This window comes from Podarcis melisellensis (assembly GCF_964234715.1).
Source record: "Podarcis melisellensis genome assembly, chromosome: 6".
NCBI lineage: Eukaryota > Metazoa > Chordata > Lepidosauria > Squamata > Lacertidae > Podarcis > Podarcis melisellensis.
In genome coordinates, this window is record NC_138538.1 from 37,058,154 (window position 1) to 37,075,261 (window position 17,108).

The window sequence follows — 17,108 nt, forward strand, 5'->3', positions numbered from 1 at the left end:
TCCTCTTCTGAACCTTTTCTGAACCCTGATGGAAGGAAGGAGGTGTGTCGGACCACATACCTCAGCTTTCTGAGTTCTGATGTGAATCTTGGAGCTGCAGGTGGCAGAGGCACATCTCTACTATACCATGTACAGTACAGCTTAGCTTTGTATAATACATTTTCAAAACAAAACACTAATGCAAGAGAAAAACAGCCATTAAGCAGTTTCATGTGAATTGCGATTGGCAAGTGCTCTTCAGCTGGTGTCCTTGTGATTCACTGCTCTGGCAGATCCTCCTTCCTCCTTTTTTCAAGGTAGAACTCCATACCAGGAGGCCTTGGAAAGGAAAGCTGCATTGTGAGTCACTAAGCCATCTAAACATCATTTTTTCCTTTGTTTCCCTAGGAGCATTCAAGACACTCAGCTCTGCGCATCAGACATCTTCCAATGCCAGCTTGCGCATAGCTGGCTCTTCCAGGCTGCTGGCCCAGTCTGTGGAAAACAGGCAGAGTGCTGAGGAGCTAGAGAGTGACCTTGCAAGCCATGGGTCAGGACTGGAGGCTCTGCAGGCTGAAATGGCCTTCTCTCCAAACTTGACTCCTGCCATTAATAAGGTGAAGCCAGCAGTTAACCTCTGCCAAAGGTGCCACTGCATAGCATCATTGCTCAATTTGCCTCATAAATTGTTACCCAGTGAACACTGCTTCCTATTGTTCTGACTGCAACCCAATAATGGCTGCAGACTAATGAGGCGGAAGGTTGTTTGGGGCCAAAGTCTGTTATTGTTGTTGGGTTTTTTTATTCCTCTTTTCTGCAGTTCTACTATTGCCATGGAGACTGATGCCAGCATCTCCAGTTTCCATGAAAAATCACCCATCTAATCTTGCTGCATTTCAGCGCACGTGCTCTCAAATGAAATCTATGGGTGTGGAGGAGTTGGGGATATCAGGAATCTCAACTGCCTCTGGATCTCTTTCTCTCCTGTGAACCCTACAGTTGTTCATAGTTGGGGTGGGGAGAGGATGTCTGCTTTCCTCCTGGAGTAAGGGTGAAGGACCTCCAACCCAAATACCCAAGGCAGCACCCATTGACTCTCTGTCCCTTGAGACACTTTCCAGGCCATGTTCCTTCACCAGCCAAGAACTGCGCCCCTTGAGTGCTTTGGCCTGGCCTGCCTTTTGCTTGCCAGGATGGAGGAATATGTAGATATAGTGTGTGTGTGTGTGTGTAGAAATCTCTGGATTTTGTGTGACTGGAATGTAGTAAGAAAAGGTAGGGCTTACAACAGTTGCCCTGTCCATTTGTAGCTCCGTGGGGCTGCAAATGGTTTCTTTTAGCTTGCTGCTGTAGCAGTGCTTTTAATCCCTTTCTGGGAAATTTTACTTAATATTTATGAGAATCCAAAGCATTATTTGTGTATGAAGTATTAAAGCAGAACAGCAATGTTCAGCTCTCTCTTTGGGGCTGCCCTTGAGGTTGACCTGGAAACTGCAGCTAGTGTAAGATGTGGAGGCTGCTCTGGTCACCCTTTGCCATCATGTTACCCCGCTGCTGGAAGAATTGCTGGAAGAACTGGCTGTCAATTAGCTGCAGGAAATTGGATGGAATCGACTTAAGAATGAGCAGGTGCAAAACGGACACAGACTGGAAAAAAGTGACCTGCCCTCCTCTCTTCATGTATCATTGTGACTCCTTTTCCCCTTCCCCATCCCACCCCCACTGACTCCCAAGCAGTCCTTTTATGTTGTCTCCATTTGGGCATCTAAAGCTGGGTGCTGTGCATCAGTGGATGTGCTGTACCATAAGTGCATGAAGATAGTAACTCCCTGAATCATTTTTGGGGGTTGTATTATTGAAGGCATAACTTAACTGATTGTGTGGCTTCTATGTTTAGATTTGCAGTGGCATCAGGTCAGAGATTTGCAGCCCTGGAGAATGTCCTGGAGAAGTATGTCCACAGCAAAACACAACTGGATGTGGCCCTGGTCGGAGCTGTACTGGAGTGTTCTCACTTTCTGGAAGTTCCATCCAAACTGCCACGATAACCTCCCAAGATATCCACAACTTAAATATCCGACTTCAGGAGACTACACAGATGGTGTGTGTGTGTGTGTGTGTGTGTGTGTGTGTGTGTAGAAAGGAAAAGGAGAGCTCCTACCTTTGCTTTCTTGGGAGACAAAGAGTGAAAGCTCTTTTGCAATTGCCAAGGAAAATGCATGACTTGTGCTGTGTGGCTTTTTGTGAACATGTGAACATGTTTGTCACGACACCCAACATCAAACAGCATTCCTTCAATTTTAAACTCTGCCCAGGTAACTTTTCAGTTTGGGAGATCCACCTGGCGAATATTGCTTTGTGAGGGTGCCCTGTCTGACAGGTACACTGCACAGGGCAGGGTGTCTTCCAGAAGTTGTTGGACTCAGGCTTTCATCAGCCCTAGCCAGCCTCGTTAACATTCAGGGATAATTGGAGTTGTCATTGAGAAGCACCTGGAAGGCACCAGGTTGGCTGTCTCTGCACCAGCACAACAGCTGAAAGTGAAACATCCAAGAAGGATCTTGGGTGTGTCCTCTTCCTGAACAAAAATATGGCGTGTGGAGCAAATGAGAACCTGCTTGTGAATGTGCATAATGCATGTTGTTGTGATGCCATAGTGGGATTGTGCAGAAACAAATATCTGTGTTCTGAGTGCCTGTTGGTTGTTGCAGAGAAGGCAATGGCACCATTCATTTTCTTCCTCAATGTCGACATTTTTCACTATAAAAACACATTTTTTTGTTTCTGAAATACTAGGAAGCACTGGGTAATTAAGAAACAGGGAGATTGAAAGTATGGATGAATGACACTCTGGAACCAGTTTAGGATCTTAGAAACTGACTCTGCCTTGCATGTTGTTTGACATAGATCAGAGCTGCAGAAATAGCTGTTGGCCAAATTCAGACTAATGCCCAGAGCCTGGGAGACCAAATGACTTCAACTAGGGCCCAGATAGAGGGAGACATCCATCGCACCCAGCAGTTCATCTACCAGGTTCGCAACTTCCTGTCAGGTAAGTCTATGCATGAAACTTCTGTCTTTGATTACTTGCCATTACATTATCTTTAAAATGGTCAGCTTTCTCATAAAACACACCTACATGAAGCAAATGATCAAGTGCTATTCATTGGACCAATTCATTGATTAAAAAGTTTCATGCCTACAGGAATATGAATAGTCCTAAAATGTATGCTAAGGCCAGATAGATAGCAGCTAGCTGTTGCTGGGGAAAGGAAAAAACATTAGATAGCAGGCAAGACTTCCTCCAAGCCCTTCAGAGACAAATACAGCAGATGAAAAGCATACAGCAAATTTGCCGCTATTCGAGGATGGCTGTTACAAAACCATTCTTCCTGCTTGTATTTTCCTTGCTCAATATCTTTTGTCGATTGTCTGTGTCTCCTGCCCGCTGGTACGGAAATAGAATCCATTGTGCATCATAGTGGTTACGCACAAAAGCTTTATCCAAATGGTTATGAGCTGGACTACTTCCCAAGTTAAGCTTAAAACATGTGGGAGTTTACTTTTGAGTAAAGGGCATGTGGTAGAAAAGTTGTACTGGCAGTGCAGGAGTGCATTTAAGAGAAAGGATATGCCAGCCCAGGATCTAGTTGCAAAAGTTTGGTCAACGGGGGCCTTATCTTCAAAGATATCGGTGGCATTCTGACATTACAGTTTCACACAACTTCGGGCAAAGCAGGAGGGTTTGACTTGATGCGCTTTGAGGTTCCTACCAATTCTAGGATGCAAATGCTGACAGTAATTCAGTGAGGTAACTGTAGACAAAGAAGGGAGCCATGCATATTTTCCTAGGGAAGCTGTTCCAGGGATCTGGGACCATCACAGAGAAGAGTCTATCCCTGGCTCTTCCTTCCCACCCACCCCTGTTCCCCAGCAACACATAGGTGCTACTAACCAATCCCATGATAAGGAAGCTGATTTGGTGCCATGGCTTATTTTTTTGTTTGGAGGTGAACATTTTCACATTTGAGCTCCTGGGTGTATGAGAGTATCTGGAATTTGTGACCTGCTAATTTGTATTGTTTTGCTAGAAGTTCCTCTCCTGTCATCTCTAATTGACTTAGTGGTTCTTCAATTGCCCACCCCCGAAAAAAATAAATTCAGACATGGGTATCTGCCCAGCATCTTCTTCAGGGGAGACCAATGTGTAAAGAAGAAGAAGAAGATATTAACCACTAGTCCTACTCAGACTAGGCTCACTGAAGTTAATAGGCATGACTAACTTGAGTTCATTAATTTAATTGGGTCTAATCTGATTAGGCCTTAGTTGAATTCCTCAGGCTACAAACCTATGCCAGCTAACTTCAATAGGACTTATTCCTGAGTGGATACATATGGGATTTCACTGTTAGGCTTTAGCCCTTGGGACTCTTACTTTAGAGTAAGCTCTGCCGAATACAGTGGACTATATTTCTGAGTATTTAATTGTCCAATCATCATCTTGGGTGATTTCTTCCTTATGCATTTTAACACATTTGTTTTTAAATTGCAGGCATTATTTAGCATGAAAATGTGCTCCTCAATCCTTTTTTTTAAAGTCATGCATTATCATTAGTTAATATTATTTTGTTAGAAGCCTATATATATCAACTTGCCTATTTGAATAGCGCTCTCTCTAAATCCCCATCTCTTGCTTGAGACTTCTCCCTGAGCATACTGACAAGCATGAAGGCTGTGATTTGACAAGTATCTAGGGGAGAATACCGAGAGGGTGGGATACTTTGGTTGTGAGAATAAATCATGAAATGTTGAGACATCTCAGATGTGGCAGATGCAGAGAGTGATGGACCAGTTAACTCCTGCTGCTTTGAAAAATGTCTACATGTAGAGAGAATAAGAAGTGCTGCTGACAGCTAGGGTGGCTAGATTCAAAAGGGGAACGTCTACACAACTGGAATGTTAACTAACCTCCAGACAACCTGTTTATTTAGAATTCACCTGGATTTTCTTGCACAAAGCTTATGCAGAGGTTAGACTCTATGCAGTCTTTACTGAGCATTTGTTCTGATTTGCGTGTGAGATGGTTATGCAACATTGAGAATTTGTCCTGTGTTTATCCTGATTTGCTTGTGGGGTGTTTTTATATCCTCCTGTTAATCGTTCATTCATCCCACCCTTTTCATTGCATTTCTTTCACTTTCCAAACTGCAAAGAGGCTGATTCTTTTATAAAGTTGATTTGTTGCACTAGGGTGACAGAGTGTGTTAATCCAATTGGATTGTGTGAACTTAAATTACAGTATGCGCTTGAAACCCTCCTGCAAAATGGTGACAGTTTGATGTCCATGCCTAGTTTCCCCCTTAACTGTTAGCTTCTGACGCTTCCTGAATTTCTTCTTATGTTCTCTCTTCAATCTGCTTGCTTGTTTTTTTGAACATTTCTGGCTTTGCTAATATAAGGAACCAGTGGGAACCTACAACACATTTCCCCCCTAGTGTATCACCCACATCCTAACAGGAATGCTCCTTGTCAGTGCTTTGTACAGTCTAGAACAGGAACCCTTTGAGTGTTGGTTGGAGGTGGCAAAGGACGTACTTTTTCTTTCCACCCTCCTCTCACTGTGCTATACAGTTGCAAAGGAGTCAGGATTGATAAAGAGCTTGGAGGAGTATAAAATAGGATGGAGAGGGTCATTTCCTAATGCTGAGCTCAAGGATACTATAAACAGTTTGACACACCCACACAGGCCAATTCTCATTCTCTCCCTCCATTTCCCAGCCCATCAACATCCCATGGCTTAACTGGCCTCAGTTATGCCTTTAATTCCTAGACTCACACAAGCCCTGTTCAGGAGAAAAAGCCTTTGTGTGGTTCTAATAATCACAGGAGAATGGAGCCATGCTCATTAGCCATGCTCCTTGCATTGTGTCCCCACTGCTCTCCAGGTGCCACAACTAGAAGGTCTGAATCTCAGAGTCTGCTTTATGCCTTTGGGCTCCTTGTATGATTTCAAACCCTGATCACACAGAGCTTTAGCCTGTGTCACATGTTGTGGAGGCGACATGTTGTGGAGGCTCCCTTCTCTAGACCCCTTCCTCTTCATATGATGGAGGCACAACACCTGAATAGGGCTGTGGCCTGCCTGAGTTCAGTTTCTTCAGATTGTTTTCTGAAATCTTGGGTGAATCCTGGATTTTACCATAGCCATGATTGGACAACAGAGTTTCCTTCCATCTCCAAGGAAAAAATAACAGTAAGGGCAAGAGTTTGGAGTGAACATAGGTGAAGATGAGATGTGTGTGTCTTTGCACCAATATTTGTCCTGTAATTTTATTTGGAAGAGCAGCAGATCTGGCTTTCCCTAGCGACCCAGTGTTTGATTTGCTTCAAGGAAGCTTCTGGTTTGTTGAATAAGATATATACTCTCACTTGGCCTCGACTTCACTTTTTCCCACTCTTATCTTTGCAGATCCAGATACTGATGCTGCTACCATCCAGCAGGTCAGCGATTACGTCCTCTCCCTTCGCCTTCCCGCTGACACTGCCACAGTCCTCAGGAAAATGAATGAGATTCAGAGCCTGGCAGCTAAGCTGCAGTGCCCTGAGACATTCATTTCCCAAACGGCTGGGGATGTTGCTAAGGCCAGACAGCTTCAGCAGCAGGCAGAAGAAGCCAGGTAAAGAGGCCTTTAGTACTGTTGGATCATGTAAGAAGAGTGATGGAACCTGTTTGTAGATATTATTCAGAAGAAAGGTCCTGCCCTATAGCTAGTACAAGATTCTTTGCCTTCTTGAGGCTTCCCGGGGACGTGTACGCAAAACCTCAAGTTTTTAAACCAATTCAAATAAGACACTATATATGTGATGTGGTTTCATTTAGCACCCACTGAGATCTGTTGGTAACTTTCTTTTAGAGTAATACCATAAAATTATATATCGATGGAAAGATAATTTAATGAAGAATGTAATTCAACAAAGTTTGTTCAATTTTCTGTATTCTATCAAAGGTTATATAGCCAAATAACCCCAAAAAAGGGTGGTGTTATGAGCCATCAAACCTCAAAATTACACTTTCCCCAAAAGGTTTCCACAATTTTGGCAACCTGTGTACTTGGGTTCAGTGCTTGCTATAGCAGCATGGGGAGGGAGCTCCGAGTTTGTATTCTACACTTAATTACTGCTGTTGTTACTATGTGCACAATTTTTGTATTTGCACTGAATTATTTGTATAGGATTCCCCCCATAACTTTTCAATTACCGTTTTTTTCGCCCTATAGGACGCACTTTTTCCCCTCCAAAAATGAAGGGGAAATCTGTGTGTGTCCTATGGGGCGAAGGCAGGCTTTCGCTGAAGCTTGGAGAGCGAGAGGGGTCGGTGCGCACCGACCCCTCTCTCTCTCCAGGCTTCAGGAAGCTATCAGCAAGCCTGGGGAGGCCGCACTTCGGGCAGACATTGGGCAGCCCCACAAGCTCGGGGGACAGCGGGGAGGCGCAGCACTGCCATCCCGCTGTTCCCCGACCTGGTTTGGATTCCCCGACCTGGTTTTTTGGGGGGAAATAAAGGAATTTCCCCCCTTTATTTCCCCCCCAAAAAACTAGGTGCGTCCTATGGGACGAAAAATATGGTACTTGGGTGGGGTCAGAGGCAGCTGAATGAGGCACAGTGACTTGCTTCAGTGAAACTCATCCCCAGCCAGATCCAGTGAGGTAAAGGTGGTCAGGCCCCCACTTCCTCGTCCTTTTTGATATCTCTTGGCAGCAGGGAGGCTATGCTGAGAGTATCCCTGCAAGTGTGGAAGGTTAGCCTCTTGCAGAAACTTATCCTTGTAATGGAGATGGGAGCCAAGGATTTCCTGGATGACAGATCATACATTGTAGCTGCTGTACATTACGTTATTAGCTCTCACCATGCTAGCATAAAGTGATGGGATCTTTTACACAGACAACATTTTTCACTAGCACTCACTTTGGTAACCACCTAAGATTCTGAATTAAAGTTTGCTGGCTTATCTTGCTTGGACGCTGCTCAACGTTTTGTCCCTGCTGCATATATATATATATATATATATATATATATATATATATATATGCAGGTTTTGGTGTCCTCGGGTGTCTTCCCGTGTAAAAGTTGGGGTGTCTAGGCGACGTTTCGACGAGGTCTCACTCGTCATCTTCAGGCTGGTGCTTTCGGCTTCTTGTTACTGGAACAGAGCAGGATCTCAGTGTTTGAGTTCCTATAAATACTGTTGAGGGGGTGTGGTGTATAGCCTCCAATGTTCTGGGCAGAGAGGAAGTTCCCAGGCTAGTGTGCCTTTTCTTCTTTTGTTCCTTAATTACTTGAGGGATATCTTGAGTAATTAAGGAACAAAAGAAGAAAAGGCACACTAGCCTGGGAACTTCCTCTCTGCCCAGAACATTGGAGGCTATACACCACACCCCCTCAACAGTATTTATAGGAACTCAAACACTGAGATCCTGCTCTGTTCCAGTAACAAGAAGCCGAAAGCACCAGCCTGAAGATGACGAGTGAGACCTCGTCGAAACGTCGCCTAGACACCCCAACTTTTACACGGGAAGACACCTGAGGACACCAAAACCTGCATTCCTGTACCCGTGAAAATCTACGAAAGCAAATATATATATATATATATATATACACACACACACACACACACACACACACACACACATATACACACACACACACACACACACACAATAAGTCCAAAGCACCACCAAGCATCATGGGAACTGTAGTTTACCTCTCACAGAGCTACACTTCCCAGCACTCTAAGCAAACTACAGTTCCCAGGATCCTTTGAGAGTAAAATGTTCTTTACATGTATGGTGTGGATGCTTTGTTTATAGATGTTTGTTGTAGTCCATCCTCTCTGCCACGTCCCACTTCTTACTGGCCCAGTCTGTCTATTTTTCATGTAGCAATATGTGACGGGAATTCAGAGGGGTTCTTTTTCATAAATATACATTTAACATTTTCCTAGGAATCGGGCCAATGCTATTGGGGCCAATGTGGAAGATGTGGTGGAGAATTTGAAGCAAGCAAACACAGCACTTCAGGAGGCCGAGGACACCATCAGTGGCTCTGGCTATTCCCTCCGGCTCATCCAAGACCGCCTTAATGAGGTGAGTGACACTTGAGTGTCTGGCTCTGAAGCCCCCAAATGAATGGCTTACTCTACAGCAAGCCGGCAGGACTTGTGATCCTCCAGGCCCAAATACATCTTTATTGTTCTGTCGATGACTCATGTTAAAAAAAGAAGAAGTTCTGTGAAGGTGGAACACCTACACACTCCCCGACAGAAACAATAAAGCACATTACCTATTTAAAGGAATAACATTATAAAGATTGATTTCAGACTCAGAGCATCATAACTTCCCTTCCCTTGCACAGTCCAGGTAATGTCAACTATTCTAACCCTAAACAGTTAACATAAAAATATTCAGTCCCATTTCAAGTCTGGATAAGCTAAGTGTCTTCATTATTTCCTGAGACATGGATTGCCAACTGGGAGGACATGAGCAGTTGTTGGCCGTCTTGCATTTTTTCATGCAAGAGAATATATTTTTGTACACACACATTTTTCCCGGTTCTGGGGAATGCTCTGTTTTTATTAGACAACAACAGCATCATGTGTGTGTGTGTGTGTGTGTGTGTGTGTGTGTGTGTGTGTGTAGGTAATCAATATTGTGCCATCTCCACCATTGAGATTAGCAGGGCATGGGTGACTTCCTATGGCAAGCAGGAGGTTCTTGGGGGAGCAGGAGGCAGAAATCAGTAATGACTCAACACGCTTGTTTTGTGTTCTGCCAGCCATTTTGTATTCTGCCACGTCCTAACAACCACCATTTTAGAACTAGCACCCATAGCAGTCTAAATATTTGAAGTGTGCCTGCTGGTCCAAAAAAAGTTGGTGATTTCCATAGATTCTTGAGTAGAACAAAGTTTTTGCAATGAATATATTTTTTCAGGGACAAGAATTTTCATTGCTAAATGTTTCCTCTTTTGGGATGCTCAGATCCAGGCTGTCCTTAATCCAGCTGAGAAGCGTGTGCAGGACATCACTGGTCAGCTGGATGGTTTCACTGGGAGACTTGCCCAGCTACAGCTTAATGCAAAGCAGAACCTGTTGTTGGCTGCCGATGCTCAGCAAAAAGCAGGAGAAGCCAGTGAGCAAGCAAGGAGCACTCAGCAGGTATGGGAAATGGGAGCTTCCAGACACTACAATGTTTCTTCCCCCCTTCATTTTAAAGCTGCCACATTGTGATTCAAGGAAAACATATCACTGTGTTTCCTGTAGTTGTTTGCATGCTCTGGGGTGCAATATTAGTCAAGCAGCCCTGGCCAATACCTTTTGGGAGCTGCTTTGAATTCTGCTCCCAGTTTGGTGGTTATTCAAGACGATGGCATGCTGCCTCACTATAATATAGTGTCTCTATCATACATACCTTCTCTCTTTTGCTTGTCCAGCTTTCCATGCTTGGTTCAATTATAGCCCTAAACAACAGACCACTGAGGAACTGATGGAATTCATAGAATTGGGTTGTCAGCCTCAGCTCATCTTTTTTCATAATCCTTTGATCTAGTTATACAGGGGTATATTCAATGCACTTGTTCTATTAGTGCAAGGATTTGTGCTTGAGCAATGGAATTTCCCCCTTCCTCCTCTTTGCACCCTCTGCACCTTCCACAGATCTGCTCCAGAACACTGGGGGATATTGTAGTGGAGGTTGGGATATTGGAAATTCTATGGCATCCACATGATAGAGCCGTCAGATGTGTGACTTTAGCCTGTTCCCTCAATTTCTTCACAGAGATTTGAACAGGTGAGACAAAAATATGCAGAACTTAAGAGGAGGATGGGACAAGGATCAAACCTGGGAGAGCAAGGGGCTCGGATCCAAAATGCCCATAAGGAGGCCAGCACATTGTTCACAGAAGCCTTGAGTATGATGGCCAAAATGGGAGGTAAGGAGAGCATGACTTATAGCTGACCTCACAGTAGTTTTCTCTGCCTTGCCTGACCACACAGGATTACAGATTTGTAAAGAACTAAAGGTTCTCTTTGGATTAATTTTATCTCTAGAATAAGTAGAATCCTACTAAAGTTCAAAAGCAGTATTGAAGGTGTTTCATTTTGGGTACAAATCTGGAATGGGGAACCTTTGGCCCTTTGGATGTTGATGACATCCAACTTGCATTAGTCCTAGCTGGTGTGGCCAGTAATCGGGGTGATGGGAGTCTGCTGAAGACTATAAGGCCTTGTGAGCATGTTCTCCAAAATGGAGGCTGTGTGCATTTCTAGAGTAGCAAAATCTCTGCCAGTCCAGTTTCAGGGTTTTGTGGAAAGGTGAAACGAACGGCGACTGCAATAACCCCCGTTATCTCTGCTCTTTCTTTTGATGCTATGTCCACTGAAGGGTGGGGTGGGGGTGTCATGTAAACACCTTATAGAGCCACTCACAGGCTCGCATCTTAACAACTGGTTGCCAAGCCAAGTTCCAGATTTTTTCGATGCTTCATTTGAACACTTCAGTTTGAAGCTTTCAAACCTAATGACTTTGCTCGACACGCTTTGGGAAGCAGCCAGTGCGTAGACTAAATGCCTTGGCCCCTGTAGCAGGTGGAGCATGAGTAACTGGCTGGCTCAGAGCCAGGGATGTTGCTGGAAAGGGGAGTCGGCGTTGCTTCCATTGATAAAGCTGTGCCTCTAATGAATGGCTTTCATTGAAGGTGCCTCTCTGTGCCAGAGACTTGGCAGCTGGCTGCTGCCAGGCAGTTACTCCTGCTCAGAGTTTGCTAAATGCAGCAAGGAGTGTTGATATTACTAAATAGAGCAGCAGGCAATTTCCTATGCAGAACACGAAGAGCATATTTTACCAGTGTCTGCTGACGTCAATGCCAAAACTTGTTTGCCCCTAATCGGAAGGAACTGATTCAGGATGCTATGTGATAGAGCAGCAAATTTTTTTAAAAAATTGTGGTTCAGATCCTGCCACTGTTTTAGGAAGGCTCAGTGGGGGGTGTTAAGGATAGGCAGAAAATGTGGTCTGCAAGGCATCTATGGGTGTAGACTCAAGCAAAAGTCAGCTGCTGAATTTGTCTACTAAAATAGATGTACTACTATCCAGAACTTGCAGGAATGCTTGCATCAAACTGTGGCAGCACTTAATTGATTTGTTGTGCTCAAGGTCCTTTTTCCATCCTTGGAACCTGTCTTCTGCTTTCTGCATGCATATGCCTTTCCTCCTCTTGGGACTGAAGCTTGTTCTTTGCATTAGGAAGTTTAAAAGTAATGCTGAATTTGTGCACAAAGAGCTGTGCATGCTTGGTAATACAAGCAAGGGGGAGGGTAGGATGCAAGGAATCAGCCAGTGATCTCGAGAGATAAAGTGTGACCTTGAAAGATTAACACACACTCTGCAACAGGGGGCATATTATATAACAGCTTAGTTTCACTCTGATCAGATGAATGAGAAACCCATGGCTGCTGCTGAGCAACAGCCTACACACATATATATAATGTTAAAGAACTGGAGATGAAACAAAAACCTTTTTTTCTGTGCATGTACCCTATTTCTTTTTCAACCCACAGCTATAGAAACAGAGCTTCAAGTTAGCAACAGCGCATTTCTCCTTGAATCAGCCAAGCTGGCAGGCCTGGAAAAAAAGGTGGAAGCCATTCGTGATCATATCAGTCGTCGAGTTGAATATTACGCCACATGCACGGACTAGCACAGCCCTTCCTGTCTCTTTTCAGATGCCTTTCCCCCTCTTTACAAATAAAACAACTTTGTTCACTTTTATCAGAAGCTAGCTGTGAACAAAAGAGCCCTAGCATTTAAAGTCAGTGGGTTAATTTATTTGCCTTTCAAGGTCTTTTTTATACTTTAGAATTACTGTTTTGAATTAAACCTTGCAGATGGTTCCTTTTTATGTAGAGAGTGTGCTTATTTTGCAACTTTTGCACTACAGAAACAAGGGGGACTGAAGCTGGATTTGGATTAGGGAAGAAACACAGTCATGAATAGTGATTGTGAGCAGCAATAATAATGACACTGCTGTATCTTGGACTTTATATTACAAGGACATCTTGTCTTATTAGCCGCCACCTGCTTTACTGGCAGCATAACACTCTGCAGACGGCAGGAAGAAAATCTGCCCTTGGAGTTCAGGTGAGCACCCTCCAGAATGAATTAACAGACTGCTTCCTTTGCCATCAATAACCAACAAGCACTTAAAAACCAATCAGCTTTATTAAGCATGGTACATATTGTAGAATCACTGGCTTGGAAGCAGAACTTAGCATTCCTATTCTCTTGATGAGGCCATGTATGTCCCCTCTGCATCCATTGGAAGATGTACAAGGAATATGGAGGTTTTTACCCATCTACATCTGGAGGACATCTCGTTGGCTACCACAGCTGTAATGAAAGCTACACAAGCGAGCCAGCATAGAATGCATTCAGACTTGATCACCTTTTCCACATGGGCTCAGCACAAAAGAAGAACTCGTGGCAAGTGTTCTGTTATTCCACTGGACAGCTACAGGCTATAGATACAAAGCAAACATGCTCCCTTCTTCCCGCCCCCGCATAAAAGATAGCTTTTTGCAAGGATGTAGATAAGTACACTGAAATGGCTAGCAAAAACCTGCCTTCCTTTCATAGAAATGTTTTCTTGCTGGTATTAATAACCCCTCTAACATTTCAAGTCAATTGCATCACAGAAATCCTCAGGCCCAGTGTTTTCCCCCCTAGAAAAATAGGTGCCGGCACTCACCATGAAGTTGTTACAGTAAGTGCCATACTTTTTAACAACAAAAAAAGAGGTGCCGGTACTGGAGTACCCCCCTGAAAAAAAGCACTGCTCAGGCCTATGAATGTGTAGCACTTAAATGAACAGCCACAGGCAACTGAGAACTCACTTCGGCCTGGCAGAGCTCAGACCAGGCTCCTCTTCTCTCTTCTTGCACAATTGATGTTTGATTTTGTGGCTTTAAAGAGATGAATCCAACAGCCCTCTGAAAGAGATGAAACTTATTAGTCACGTGTAACATAGTTCCACAAAATTCAGAAGTGCTACAGTTGTTTATCTTGTGGCTGGTGTTTTTAAAAGCTCTGCCCGCTGAAATGGAGGATAGTGGCTCAGCAAAAACTACACAGTAATACCAGTGATAAAACTAAGTGTTTGTCCCCAAGAACCAAAACCACTGCTGGCTCTCAAACTGCTTTTCCACTTGGCAGAGTTTATATACTTAACATTAAGGATCTCTCAGAAGAAGGAACACTGGCCATAAGCTAATATAGAGTTAAGCATGCTTTAAGGTGTGGGGATCTTTTTCACCCCAAAGGGCACATTTCCTCATGGGGAACCTCTGGGAGCTGCATGCAAGCAGTGCATGGGGCAGGCACCTTCATTCATTAGATGTCAGAAGTTTCTCTACACCCATCTCTCTAACCACCATCCAGGCAACCCACAGGTATCATCACACTTCAAGGACACATTCCAGTCAGGAAAAAGCACTCAAGAGGCATTGACCACCATGAGTCAATGGTGAATTAGAAAGGCCTAGAAGGCCATACTCAGCCCCTGGGTCTGAGGTGCCCTGCTTTAAGCTTTTTTTGACACCAATGGGTTTACACACACCTAGCTATGAGTTGGACAGACTCTCATAGGGGAGCTTGACTTAAAGACTTATTTCTCAGAGTGAGATTGGGGATATTTTCATTCAGGGGCGTTACGGCGACTGGCTGACTATTCATATCCTAGAAATCTCTAACCATAGGGTCTCTTGGTACCTGACAATTTCTTATGAGATACATCAGCATAGTGGAAGTTTACACCCTCCAGCTAAGGAGACTGAGAAGCAACTGGGTGTGTGTGCACATGCTAGCAATTTGGAGCAGATAGAGAGCAAGAAAGCAGAGCCTTTTTTCTGGGGATCTGATGTGGGATAGTGGACCTGATGGCTTGCTGAGGAGGTGCATGCTGTTTCCTTTCATTTACTCTCTACTCGTATATTTGCAAACCAAATAAATACTGCAGCAAGCACCCTAGGGCTCCAGTGGACTATAATGCAAATTAAACCAAAGAGTTTATAGTATGTGCCCAAAGAACTTTCTACTGCTCATGTAAGTGCATTTTCTAGTGCAGTGCACCCTCCTGCCCTCCAAAGGCTGTCCAATGTAATCAAACTAGGCATGAAAGAATAGAGTGCGCCACAATTGGGGGGGGGGGAGCCAACCTGCATTCCCCTCTCCAGTGCTTTGGTATACATGCACATTTAAGCCAACTTCTCTAGCTAAACAAAGACACTTTTCACCTAAGCATTAAGCAAGGACAAGAGAGAATGGAACTGGAACTGGATCATCAAGGTTTCACCACTCAATACGTCTGGATCTAGACACACTTACCTGGTAAATGTATGAGAAAGACTCAAATGGCTGATTTTCCAATCACATCACCAAACAAACTCCAGTTTGCCCAGTGCCAAAATAGGAGTGGTTACTGGCTTTCACTGGAACAAGGACTTCTGAGTTGAAATGACTGAGATTTGGAAGAGAACATTGAAAACAAAACAAGAGTGAATTATATGTGCGGAAGACAGCGGCAGCATTGTTTAAAAATACTTACATATGAATCAGCTCATCTATAGGTCAGCAGCTTTATGGCTCAAGGATCTATTCACCAATAAAGTGTGCAAGAAGTAAACTACTGCTTTCCCCCTTGCATGATTTTGAAACTCACATCAGCATAAAATCCTTACAGCAGGTTAAATGGTTAAGAATCAAGCTGACAGTCAGTTGGGGAAATAGTCTACTGCTTAACTTGCAACAATTTGGGAATCCTATCAGACACATTTCATACAAAACTGAGGCCCCGTAGAGTGTAATAACACACTGACATCCAAATTACAGATGTATCCAGCCTGTGCAAGCGAGTTTTGAAGAGTGCTGCAGTTCAGATGAAGTTACACACCCATATGCTTCACTGCATACACATAAGTCACAGGTGCAGAAGTCTACCTCTGCTAATTAACTTCCCTTGCTAGATTTGGATATTTTTGGGTTGTATCCATACTCAGAGTAGACCTACTGAAATCAATAGACAAGGCTAATTTAGGTCAACTCATTTCGGTGGGTCTACTTCAAGGAAAACTTAGTTGGATAAAAACCTTTGCCTTAACGTTTCAAAAGTAAGTGGATTAAAAAAAGCCTAATCTGAAAAATGAAGTACTTATAAGGCTGGGTTTGCATGCAAGACCACAAAGTACATTTGAACATCTCATGCACTGCTTGTTCTATGTGGGAGTGTTGTTAATCTGGGATAAAATATGGATAAATTTAATGTGAACATTCCTGTCATTATAGGCTTTATATCCACCTTATAGAGTAACCTGAGAACAAACTAATTTAAGCTTCTTAAAGCTGTCATACTTTTAGGAGTTACTGTGAATCTGATGGGTTTTCATGATTTGATGACACCAAATCGCAGCACTCTACTTTTTAAAGCCATCAGTGCATTCTGGTTTTGTCAACGCATAGCAAAGGGAATAATTTCCAGCATGGTCTCCTAACAAAAGCAAATATTTTTGTGGGGTTCTGTGTGTGAAAGCAAATTACTTCAAGCCTGATATTACACCCTCAGGAAATTTTCAAGGCAAGGGAAATTGCCTTTTCATATTTTCCTTTGAATCAGAATCCGTGAGTTTTGCAATAAATCTCAAGATATGCCAAAGAAGATGAAGCAAAAATGGTTAGAGGTACAATTGCTGCTCTGTGGGAGCACATGCCAGCATCTCATTTGGGACCTGGTGGCAAAAATGCAATGGACAAAGCAAGTCTCTCCCCTACTGGATCCAGCTGTCCTGAACTGGTTTGGCAATCACAACCCATCTACAGCATAATGGATAGGTTCACACAATGTATCAGGGAAGGCCGAAATGGTTGAGCACATTTAGCACAGAGGTATAGTGCATACTGAATGTACTTTTTTTGGCTTAACATTTTCCCTCCCATTGGAAACAATGGAGGGCAGGAAGTGGAGGGACAGATGTAGTCACATTCAGGAGCATAACTAAATTATTCCCCAGACAGAGAATGCATCA

General features: G+C 43.6%; 2 protein-coding genes across 4 annotated transcripts in view; one reads left to right on the plus strand and one right to left on the minus strand.

Moving 5' to 3' along the window:
* Positions 1-12,934, plus strand: part of LAMB3 (laminin subunit beta 3) — a 50,907-nt gene extending 37,973 nt beyond the window's left edge. The window contains exons 16-23 of the mRNA XM_081916300.1: positions 388-596; positions 1,877-2,080; positions 2,887-3,031; positions 6,449-6,656; positions 8,982-9,123; positions 10,017-10,193; positions 10,813-10,966; positions 12,594-12,934. Coding sequence (XP_081772426.1) covers positions 388-596; positions 1,877-2,080; positions 2,887-3,031; positions 6,449-6,656; positions 8,982-9,123; positions 10,017-10,193; positions 10,813-10,966; positions 12,594-12,733 — 1,379 coding nt within the window. The 3' untranslated portion in view covers positions 12,734-12,934. The remainder of the gene's footprint in view (positions 1-387; positions 597-1,876; positions 2,081-2,886; positions 3,032-6,448; positions 6,657-8,981; positions 9,124-10,016; positions 10,194-10,812; positions 10,967-12,593) is intronic.
* A 301-nt stretch (positions 12,935-13,235) lies between these two features.
* CAMK1G (calcium/calmodulin dependent protein kinase IG) overlaps positions 13,236-17,108 on the minus strand; it is a 41,223-nt gene continuing 37,350 nt past the window's right edge. For all 3 annotated transcript variants that reach the window (XM_081916400.1, XM_081916398.1, XM_081916399.1), the window contains exons 12-13: positions 15,415-15,547; positions 13,236-14,019 (exon numbers count right to left, since the gene is read on the minus strand). In XM_081916400.1, coding sequence (XP_081772526.1) covers positions 15,457-15,547 — 91 coding nt within the window. In that variant the 3' untranslated portion in view covers positions 13,236-14,019; positions 15,415-15,456. The remainder of the gene's footprint in view (positions 14,020-15,414; positions 15,548-17,108) is intronic.